The sequence below is a fragment of the Sesamum indicum genome, linkage group LG8 (assembly GCF_000512975.1).
Source record: "Sesamum indicum cultivar Zhongzhi No. 13 linkage group LG8, S_indicum_v1.0, whole genome shotgun sequence".
NCBI lineage: Eukaryota > Viridiplantae > Streptophyta > Magnoliopsida > Lamiales > Pedaliaceae > Sesamum > Sesamum indicum.
The window spans coordinates 14,849,410-14,861,786 of record NC_026152.1 but is presented as its reverse complement, the minus strand read 5'-3'; the positions used below and the strand labels follow the sequence as shown (position 1 = coordinate 14,861,786).

Genomic DNA, 12,377 nt, shown 5'->3' with positions numbered 1-12,377 from the left:
CCCATTCACTACAATTCCACTCTGCTTGGTGGAAGCAGCAATGGATGCTTCAAACCCCTCCTCGAAACCCACTCTCCTTCAAGAAGACCGCCTCTCATCATTACGCCGAAGGAACAGAACCTTAATCCTCGTTTTCTTCTCCTTAATCATCCTATTAGCGCTAATCATCGGCGGGATAATCATCTCCCTCGTGCGCAAGCACTGCTCGGACTCATCGTCGCCCCGCCGGACTCCAGCAGTCCGAGAATTCTGCGCCCCATCTGGAACCGAATTCTCCTGCATAACCGCGTTTTCCGCCATTAGAACCCCACCCAGTGCAGACCCCAACGATATTTTCATCCTCTCTCTACAAACCTCCGTCGGGGATCTCTCCACCATTATTTCGGCGGCGTTCAACGAAACCCAACCTGGACCCGCCTCGGGGAACTGCACGAGGTCGTTGGGCCACGCGGTGGGTCAACTCAGCAACATCTTGCGGATAATGCGGGTCAACCCTGATGTGGAGAGGCAGAGTAACGAGGAAAGGAGCGAGATGACTGCGTCGATCACCGAGGCGATCGAGGACCTGACGTCGTGCCGGAGCGATCTGGGGAAGGTCGGATCGACGGCTGCGGGCGAGGTCAGTGCGCAGATTTACGAGGTGGCGGCGATGGTGGGCTACGGCAAAGATTTTCTCCTCAACTGCGACGCCGTGAATGAGAATTTCCGGTTGGGAATGGGATTGGCGATGAAAAATGAAGATCAGAGTTCAAGAAATCAGATTGTCGAAAATTTGATCGACATGAGTTTGTTTGGGTCTCAATACGTTGTGTTGGTCCTGTTGTTTTGCTTGTTTTTACGGATTTATTAGTTGAAAAGAATCTCTCTCTCTCTCTCTCTCTATTTCTTTTGGGGTTTTTAAATAATTTGAAGAATGTGATGAGGCTGTAATTAAAGATGGGATCCAGTTGAGCAGCATAATCGTTCTTGTTTGGTTTTATTTTTAATTTTCAAAATGTTGATGAAAATAAGAATTATTTGTTTATACTTAAATTTCATTGAAATTTTTTTATTATTAATATCATTTTAATCATTGTTTTAATAAATGAATACATATATATATTTAATTAGTACTTTAATAAACTAATAATACATATTTTTATAATGCGTTGATATATATCACTATTGATTTCAAATCAATAAAAATATAAGTATCAATTTAATTTAAATTAAGAAATATATTACTCTGACACCATTATGAACATAAAGTACAAAATTGTCAAATAATTCAAATATATTTTAACTTTGGAAAGAAAACTTACAAAAAATTGAAATTTAATATTTTTTATTTTGAAAGAAAAATAACAAAACTCTGAAAATAATATTTTTCATAAAAAAATGAAAATTTAAATAAAAACAAAATCAAGAATGGACAAATAATAGTTTGGGATTTGGGCTTTTCCTTTTGTTTTTTTTTTTTTCTAAAGTAACTACGAGTTTTATCACTTCATTAGTTATATTTAAATACAAATTTAATTAAATATATTAATAATTTTAAATGAAATGATACATTTAAAAAAATAAACACACATTTATACATATGAAATTTAGAACTATACTCTCTTCATTGTAAAGTTTTAACTTTACTGTTTGAGCAAGGTTTTATTCATGAGAACTGACTCCACTCCATTCATATTGGAGTGAATCTAATGCAAAAAAAAAAAAAAAGTTGAGTTTTTATTATATTACAAATAATCACAACTTAAAAATTATGATAAATTAGTATTATTAACTATGATTAAATAAAAGCAAAGTAAAAATTTAAATTTTTACCATGTTTTATCAATATCGTCGTGATTTTTGGTTATAGATAAAATATTTGCTATGATTTTGACTCTAACTAACATTTTAGCCACCCTTGTAGAAACAACGACTAATAACTGTTATGAAATCATAATTAATTTATATTAATTTACCACGACTTTTTCCTCAAGGACCTAATCCCTCACCATTATAGTCATGCGAAGTAGTTGTTTGTCAATAAATATCATCATTTCAACCACTATCTGAATATATTTTTTAATTTTTTGTATTTTTAATTCATTTCAGTTAATTTCATTAGTATATTTTAGTTGTTTGTGCATCATATTTTACCACATTATCGTTAGGATGTTTCCTTAGTTTTTGGCTAAATTCATAGCTTTATGAGATTATCCAAAATTTACCCATTTAAAATTTATTTTATGTTATAACTCTTTTCTCAATACATGCAAATACTATTATGAGAAAGAATTCATTCAAAAATAAATTATTTTCTTTCAATTTCGAGTTCTTCCATTATTCTCTCAATTTCTATTGCCTCTGCGAAATTCAAAAATCAATTTAAATCCAGCTATTGTGCGTTGTTTAAATGGTATGTAACAATGTACATTTTCAGGTGGAAAAACTGGAAAATCACAGAAGAAATGATACAAAAATGAATAATATTAGGGGCTCATATTAGAAGGACGAGCATTCATGGGAATTTCCTCCATGGGTATATTATCCTTGGGGTTGCTCGGACCTGTTAAAAAAGAGAAAAAAAAAAAAAGCAATTTAGCCAATTTAGTTTCCTTTGTTACGATGTTGCTATATTACATCTTATAAGTTGAAAATTTTCACAATTTAGTTTTCACGTGTATTTTTCGTTCAATAATTATTCGAGTCATTAGCATTTTCTGTACATGTCCCGTTAATTATTGGACGAAAAATACCTATTAGAACTAACATTGAGAAAGCTTTCAACTTTTAGAATATAATACGAGAAAATCATAATAAATGAGACTATATTTAAAAAGACACTAACATATGGTACCAAAAATGTAATTTTTCAGAACTGATATTTTAAACACGTAAAAAGTTTAATAAGTTTACAACTGACCTGGTGGTGCACAGGCTTCAGCAACGGCGGCCGCTGTTCTAGCTTTGTGGCGAAATATCGCAAAAATCCCAACAGCAATCCAGAAAACCACGAAGGCTGAAATCGTGGCCCCGAGTATTACGGGCAGGTTACTCTTCTTTCGGGAGGTCGTTGCCGGAGTCCGGAAGCTGCCGGTGCTGCTGCTATCAGTGTTTCTGTTTGCTGTTGGAGAGGGAGTGTCGGATGTTGAACATGAAGTGGATGTGAGCAGGTCGGCATTACCTTCCACACTGCCGGAACAGTTGAAGAAATTATTAAACAATGTAATAATGAATGAAGGTTATGTAATGATGAGAGTGCATGTATGGTAACTAATTACGAGGGTTTTGATAATTATATATCTTACCTTAATTTCAACTTGTCGTTGCATGCTAGAGAATCAGGTACTGCTCCAGTGAAGAGGTTGTATGCCAAGTTCCTTTGAGAAACACAATGTTATAAGTCCATATGACATTTCAAATTCCAATAAATTGTTGAAGTAGTTGGATAAAATAAAATTATTAATTAACCAATGAAAATGTTTGTAATTACAATTTAATTTTGTGAATGATATTTTCAAAATTGAAGGGGTTTGGTTAAAACTTAAAAATAAATTAACAACTTTTAAGTTTTATAAAAGGGGCTTATCAGTTATAAGTTCCCGATATCTATATAAGCTATGCGATATTTTATAGGGTATTTTAAAAAACTTATAAGCTCACCCAAACCCAAACATCCTCTTAATTCTGAAACTATAGCAATGTAATTAAAGGTTTCAAAAACTTATGAATAAAGAGGTGGAGTATAGAGTTAACTAACAGTTCCTGTAGATCTGGAAATGTGCCAAGAAATGAAGGAATGGGTCCAGACAGACCGTTCTGCGATAAATCTCTGCAATTTAAATAGAAAATGGGAAACTCATCAAATTTAACTTAAATAACAAAGATAAATTAATACATACACATTGAGAGAAATCAAGGAATTTGCATATTTACATTATCTGAAGAGCATCCATGGTGCTGAAGTCTGGTAGCTGTCCGAACAGAATTTTGCTGTTAAGATCCCTGTCATGTGTTTTTATTTACATCAAAATTACCAAACATTTCAAGAATTAACAAATTAATTGATGATAAAAACTATATATATATATATATATATGTGTGTGTAGCTGCAAAAATTGACCAAAAAATGGTGAGGAAAAGATATATATATATATATTTGGGGGGTGGCGAAAAAAAGACTAAGTATACAATTACTTCCCTCCTGAAATAGTTAAATATATAATTTCAATAAGCTTTTGTTATGAATAAGGTGGATTTGAGCATTTATAATTATGTTATGAATAAAATGAACTACTTACAATTCAATAACGCGTGGTGAGACATCAGAATTACATTGTATCCATGTCCATTTGGGTGGAAGGCATGGATCCTCATTGTCCTCCAACAGCCACGGATATTGTGTGCATAATGCCGCCAACCCTAATACTGAATCAATCAACTACTACATCGTCAAAATACGACAACTAATTGACGAGCACGACAAAAGAATGAAGTATTCCTTATTTTGTAAATACTTATAATGTTAGGATTATTAGGAGTCGTTGCTATATCCATACGATCAAATGAAATATGAAAAATTACGTTTGGTCGAGGATAATTGATATTTTTTATGGTTTTTAATTATAACCGAAAGATCTATAATGAATTTTAGTTATAATTAATATTTTAGGTCTATGATATGTGGAAACAATGACTAAAAGTTATAAAGTAATAATTAATTAATATTTATTACAGTGTTTCTTTTGGACCATCGTAAGCTGGTTTAAACTCAACTTTATTAACAATCAGACTCAACCCAAATATAATATTTAAAGTTGGGTAAAAATTGAAAAAATTTTGAACTATGACATACCAAATTGGACTCGATTCATTTACATTATAATAAAATACTAGCATAAGAAACAAATAACTTGAATACGAACCATCGCTGTAATTTGTTTTCCCAGTGTAAGAATCCGTGGCCAGGGAAACTGCTTTAACTCTCATATAGTCAGAACTTAAAACTCGTTCGAGCTCGGTTCTTACGTTGGTGTAGTTCGTCTGCAACGATCTCCCTGAATTCAGTAAAGATGTAAGAAAGCAAGTACGAAAACGAAATAAAAAATGAGAGTATGAAATAAAGAAGAGAATTTTCAGGCAAAGTGGATGGTTCTTTAATTACCATTAGCAGATACCAAGAAAATTAAGAGGAATGCGAAGAGAAGAGAGACATTGAAGGCCATGAATGGAGACTGATTCGGTGCAGCAATATTACTGTCTCTTCATGGACATGATCATGTGTGTGCATGTATGTATATAAATATATGTATGATCAACATTCTGAAGATATATGCGACTTTTGACATAGAGTTTTTGTCTGGTTCAGGTTTTGTCAGAGTCTAATTATTACACATATTTCTATCCTAATAATTGATAGCTTTGTCTGAACTCAGCTGGACTGAGGACAAAGAAATGATGGAGAGGAAGAAACGGAGTTATTTATGTAGTTTTGGAGTTGAGATTTCTTGTAGTCCGAATTGGATTTATTTATTCTAAATTTATTCAATTTAATATACATCACCATATGTATAAAATTATGTAATTTATTTTATTTAAGATAAAAATTTATACACATAACGCGTATATATTAAATGAGATAAAAAAAAAGTATAATGAAATTTTAAATAAAAAATTCAGTCTGATATTTTCCACAAGTCGACGACCAATAATATGAAAATTGATAGCAGACTTTGAGGGTAAATGACACTTGTGGTCTCTATAATTTGGGCAAAAAATTAATTATAGTCCCTAAAATTTTTTGAGGCACGATTTTGGTTCATAATTTTACAAATTATTATGATTTTAACTCAATAGATAAAATTGAATTTAAAAATATTAAGAAAAAAGCAACTGAATGGAAGAAAATCATAATATTTTATAAAACGATGGATGGATATAATGTTTTAAAAAATTAGAAACCAAAATTAATTTGATCCAAAGTATAGGACCAGAAATATAGTTTACCGCAGACTTTGACTTAGTTTGCATTTCCGACGGGGGCTGTCTCTTTACACAGCTAGAGGAATTTCATATTGGAAGGTGAGTGGAATTATATAGTTTGAGTGCTATAGTTGACTTAATGCACCAACTTGTATTTTACCAAATTCTTTTAAGGCCTACTCAAGTTCGATTAAAATATATAGAATAAAAATTGTGAATTATTATATGATTGATTATTTATTTTGTTCCTGTATATATATATACTAATTACACAATAATTAGATATTTTAAATTATCATATAAGTTGATCATATTTTGAACCTAATTAATCTAAATTCGAACTTTCTGTATACCTTTCTTTGGAGTTTATGCGTCTCGGTTTGGTATTTAAAATTAATCATACAATTAACTTACAATTTAGATAATTTCTCTTATAATATGTTAAAACATCGTAATATCAACATTATAAAAAATACAATAAATTTCTTGACCTTGTACCAATTTTTAATATTCAAATATAAATTGGCCGGGTATATATTATTATTTATTGTTCTAAAAACTCTAATGGGGTAAAGTCGGATTTGATTTTCTATTCTAAATGCTATTGCATCTTCTAATAATTCATTTAATATATAATGTCATGTGTATACATTATTTTTTTAAATATAGAATAAAATATAAAATAAAAAAATTCAATTCGAAGATAACTGAGCTGTCGAAGACTTGAAAGAATGCAAGAATCACACCATATGCACAAAGTCTTCCAAGTATTACTCGCAAGCTGTAAGTCAACTTAGAAACTGGTGACCAGCTAAGTCATCTGCATATTTTTCAAACTTCCGTTTCATTTTTCCAAATCCATTCATGGAGGAAAAAAAAAAGCACTAGGTTTCGCTTGACGATTCAAATTCTAAAAAAATAATAATAATAAAATTGTTGGTCGATCTATAATTATCCAATTACTCTTGCATAATGTTCTATTACAAGCTCTTTAGTTAAATACTGCCGGAGTTTTTTGGATGATTGTGTTCGTAACGTTAAGTCGTTAATATTTAACTTCATTTCAGGATATAAATAAATAGAGTTAAGGGACTAATTTAATAATTTTATAAATTTAAGGGATTAAAGTGATAAGATCAAATGTAAATTGATCCATTTTTTCCTCCAAAAAGTCAAAAAATGGTTAGAGGGACCAAACTGATACAAAAATTAAAGTTTAAGAATGTTGAAGTCAAGAAATGAACTTGAGGGACTAAAATATAATATTTATCTTATTTATTTATTACAATTGAATCACACTTTGCTACCCTTATAACCTCGAACTCAAACTAACTTAAGTATTAAAAAAAAAATTTAGTTGAGAGCTATCATAACAAGTCCAACGTTCAATCTTATTCATTTAAATCGAGTTAATCAAGTGAAGCTATACTACTGAAGATCGTCAAATCAACATCAAGTCATTGTGGAATCGTTGAGTATATTGATCGGGATAAGAGTCATTTGAAATACTTTTACCGAACCGTTATCTTAAATCCCGATTTTTGCATCAAAATGTAGTCTCAAGAAAAAACAGGAAGGAGGTGAAAAAACCATGTACCCCCTCCACAAAATAAACAATTTAAATCCAAAACATATGCTTGGTTAAGAAGTTGTTCACTAGGCCGGCCTGGCCCAGGATAGGACAGGGTGGCCGTTCGGGTCAAGCCCTCTCTGTGATTGGGTGGGATATGGCCCAAGCCCACATCGATTGATCCGGCATGGTGAGCTGGTCCCTTTTTGGTTTGTGTGGGCAAACGGGTAGGATAGGACTTTATTTGTCCCAGATTCAATGAAAACACACAAAATTATTTTATAATCAGACCCTACCCAAGCTCTTAAAACCCAAACCAAGACTCAGGATCTCTAGATCCGACCAAGACCCAATTTCCGAGTAGTATCAGACCTAGTCTCACACCCAGTTTTTCTTAAAAAATTATTTTTTTTCTGTAAATCATGCTAATATATTTAATTTTTTTATTTTTATTTCTTCATAATTTATCAATAATTTTTTAGAATTATTAATACTAATTCACATATAATTCTTTTTCAATAGAATTTTTTAAATATTATATTTTTTATTATACCTTTTACAAAATCATCTTATGAAAATATCAAATCGACATATTTAATAGCTATCAAATTTAATATTATAAAATTTTAAAATTTGATTTTATCACTTCATGTCTTCAAACAAACAATATTACCTATGAAGATATTGAAAAATATACTCAGCATAACAATATAGTTATATAATTAATTATTTAATTATTTATGATTTTAAAAAAGTACATAGTTGAAAGTAAATATTTGAATTAAAAGAAAAATAATTTTGTTATGATGTCTTAAAATTTTTTAGGTTTGTTCATTTGAATATAGATCGTAGAGGTATCCAATTCAGTTAACTGAATGTACCGAAAGTTCAGTTAATTGAAATTTCGGTATGCGGAAATAGCGACTAAATATTGAACCAAAATATTTGATTTGGTTTGATAACATTTGAACTTATTTTGGTTCAATTAGATTTTTGTACCGAATTAATTGAAAGTTATAAAAAAAAATATAATATTAATTTATTTATTATAAAATATTAATAATTAAGTATGTATTAATAATAATTATTATAATATTTATTTTAAATACATATACTTAAGTTACTTAGTATTTATATTTTTTATATTTGAATTATATTTATATATATATTTTAAATATAATATTCGGTTAGGTTCAGTTAACATGCATAAAAAATTGAAACCAAACTGAATAATCAAAATCTAAAAAAATAACCAAAATTAAACCGAAATTTTGATTTAGTCGATTTTCGATAGATTAACCAAAAGTTGCACAATTCTAGTAGATCGATCGATAAATGATAATTAATTCAATTGAAAAATCTCTTTGGATCCAAATGGAGTACAAAAACCCATGAGTATTGATGGGTAGAGACCCAACTCAGATCCAATCTATATTTTTTTAATGGGTCTAGATCTAAGAATATTCAATAGGTCTGAATTTGAGTTTTTGAATTATGCTATGGGTTTGGGTACCCTACTCATTGACACCCTTAATTTACACTAAATTAATTATTGTAATTTTAAAATTTGAATTTTCATCAATTAATTATTTTTATACTAAAGAGTCTCAATCATTTATATTTATGATTTTTTTGTTAAAGATATGTTCATTGTGTATCTTGGCACAGGATAGTAACTAGTTAATCATATTTGGTATGAGATATATATAGGTAGAGTTTGAGGACTAAATTGTAAATACTTGATTACATTTCCAGCTTTCCCCACCACAATTTTCTTCTTGTCTAATCAACATAAAGTTAATTACGTACTTGAGCATCACTATGATCCAATAAATAATCTAAATACGTATATATATATATATATATATATCTTCATATTTAAGCCGACAAATCTTTGTAAGCAGGACATTCTTTCTATTCTTGAGTCGCTAATATTTGACCTTTTTTCCTCACTAGCAACATCCATTAAAAGTATGAACGACTTTTGCTCAGCCGTATATATAATAATGGCGCCGTATTAAAAAAATATAACCTTTTGTTGTAATTAATTAATTTATATATAATTAAAAATTATAACGAATATTAATTACACTTGTATAATAGCTAGCTACTAGTCATTACTGCAACATGTAAGGCAAAAAAACTAGCAATAACTCAAATCCGTTTTAGATATAGTTAAAATTATGATAAATATTAATTAATTGAGGATAAAACTTAAGTTTATGCTTCTTGTTGACTTTAATTAATAGCTTTAGTTAGAGCCTAAATATCCAAAATTAGTTGTTGAACAAGTATCCAAAGGAAGTTTGGCTCATTGGATGTGTGGATGTTTGTCCGATTATTTAATGTTAGTTTATTATAATTTATATTTGTCTATTTAATATAAATTTATTGATCGAACTGATATAATATTAAATTGATTAATAGTAATGTAATATGAAATAGGGTTTCTATTAGGTAGGAATGGGGTCGGGGGACTATTGGCAATTTCTGATGGATATTGTACATACATATCCACAAAGGGATCCACCAGATTTATCGGCAGAAAGAATAACATGTTGTAGTTAGGTTGATTTCATATTTCCATTTTATAATTTTCACACAAACACACACACACATATATATATATAATCCCTCCAAAATGGCAAAGATCAATTTCTTGCCTAACACAAGGAGGAAAATATTATTCGATTCATTAAAAAGATTATGTGAATTTACCAGCAAAATTGCGAAACTAATCCCACAATTTAGGGTTATTTTAAACTTGATCCATGCTTTATGAAATTTTAAATTTAACCCCGTGTTCAATTAAAAGTTGGAAAACAACACAAACATATTGCAAAAAGAAAATCCCAACGTTGATAGACATTAAAACTAATGGCAAAAAAATCTTGTAAAGTCATGTGCACGTGGGTAAAATAATTGGTCATCCTAATTTTAACTTCTGTTGGTGGAAGGGGGCTTTTTTTGGTAACATTTTGGCCTCTTTTTGTAATTTTTAACAAATATGGGGTTAAACTTAAAATTTCGTAAAGCTTGTGGTCAATTTTAAAATGACCATAAATTGTGGGACTAATTTTATAATTTTGACTGAATTTACCCTGCATATATATATTGAGGTGGCCAATGAACTGAAACGCTTGATATCATTTTCCATCCTCTATTATGCTTGTTTGGCATTTTAGTTCTTTATATATTGTTACGGTTGCAAAATAATTCTACATAATTTCAATTTTTGTAAAATTAAGATATATTTGATTAGAAATTTTAAAATCGTTTGAAAAGTCTCATGTGCCTTGCACGTGCTGGTGGAAGCTAAGCGACGGTTGTTTTTTAAAGTTTTTCGACCAAATGTATCCTAAATTTACGAAAATTAAAATTTACTGGATGAAAAATATAATTAGGCGAGAATTCAAATATTTATTTATGGTTGGAGAAGGAATTTAATTAAAAAGTTTTAATGCATGTGAACCGAAAGATAATCTACTTTCACACGTGATTTATTATATCATGAAAAATAAAGAATCCTGGTGGGGTGGGGGACATATATCTATATATATTTTGTGCGGCTGATTTACATTTAATTATGTATTTAATTATTTAGGTAGGCACTACCAATAAAAATGATGATAATGATAAAAAATTAATACAAATAAATATGATGATACTGATAAAATATTAAGTTACAGTTAATTAATTTTATTACGTAAAAGAAAATATATTAAATAGTGAAGACATGCAATTTATGTTTTGCCATAATACCAGTTATAAATTCTAGTTATGAAATGTTTTTTTTCAAAGTTTCCATTGTTACTAATTAAAGATATATCTATACTACTTAGTAAATTATCAAATATATGTAATAAGAACTATATTTGTTAATTTATATATTTTTCTCACCCTATTGTCGATATATATATGCATCACTAATTATATATGACAATAGTTTTTTACAATTTTTTATTCAATGATTATCGATAGTAACTATTTTTTTACATAACATTTATCACTATCAAAATTATGATTATAATAAAATAAAATGTTTGATCAGGTAATACATAATTAGTGACAATATAATTACTATTATCACTTAATTTTTATCAGCGTGAGGGTCCCTCTCTTCATCTTTATTTCTAATTATTAGGTGATGAAATTGGGACAAGAAAATCCAACATAAATGCTTTGGTCAGCTATATCTAATTAAGCTTTATGTTGGACCCTCAAAATCATGATTTTGGTAGAAAAAAACACCAACAACTTGTCGTCCATCACAACAATATCCATGAAATAAAAGCAAATGAACAAAATACAAACTTATATATATCAACAACTACATGAAAAATACAAGAATTAATTCCACCTAACTTGCAGCACACAAAATCTGTCAAGTGAACATCTTGCTAATTAACCCTAATCCCTTTACCCCATTTCTTGTTTTTATTAGTAAAAAAGATGGAGGGAACGCTACGAACATAATGATGATCACATGTATAATATCTGCGTCGAGCTATAATTGGTTTTTGGAAGTTGAGCCTGTCACCACATTCCAACAAAAGTAACAAATGGGCGAGGAACGTCCTGATCCCTATATATATAATCATCAGGTCGGCTCAATAATATGCTACTGCAATTGAATTCGCGTACGTTGATTTATTGTCGTAAAAGTGAACTAATAGCATCTGCATTAGTACTAGTGATGGCTCCTGAAGCCAGAAGTTGAGATAGTCTCTCACTCAGATCATCCACCTCTTTGTGCAGTTTTTTGAGGTAATTGCATGTCTCCTTCACAATCTTTGATGCAGATACCTAATTTTGCAAACCAAAACGAATAAGTAAGGGGTTCAGCAAT

General features: G+C 29.9%; 2 protein-coding genes across 2 annotated transcripts in view; both read right to left on the bottom strand.

The window, feature by feature from the left end:
- On the bottom strand, positions 2,349 to 5,410 carry LOC110012469 (probable LRR receptor-like serine/threonine-protein kinase At5g16900). The gene is made up of 8 exons (XM_020696320.1): positions 5,141 to 5,410; positions 4,902 to 5,033; positions 4,278 to 4,404; positions 3,913 to 3,981; positions 3,737 to 3,808; positions 3,285 to 3,356; positions 2,900 to 3,168; positions 2,349 to 2,542 (listed from the first exon to the last, which is right to left on the bottom strand). The coding sequence occupies exons 1-8, from the start codon at positions 5,199 to 5,201 to the stop codon at positions 2,466 to 2,468; spliced, it is 879 nt and encodes a 292-aa protein (XP_020551979.1). The 5' UTR covers positions 5,202 to 5,410; the 3' UTR covers positions 2,349 to 2,465.
- The window catches only part of LOC105168776 (transcription factor ILI5-like), a 1,725-nt gene continuing 1,146 nt past the window's right edge, over positions 11,799 to 12,377 (bottom strand). The window contains exon 2 of the mRNA XM_011088923.2: positions 11,799 to 12,334. Coding sequence (XP_011087225.1) covers positions 12,179 to 12,334 — 156 coding nt within the window. The 3' untranslated portion in view covers positions 11,799 to 12,178. The remainder of the gene's footprint in view (positions 12,335 to 12,377) is intronic.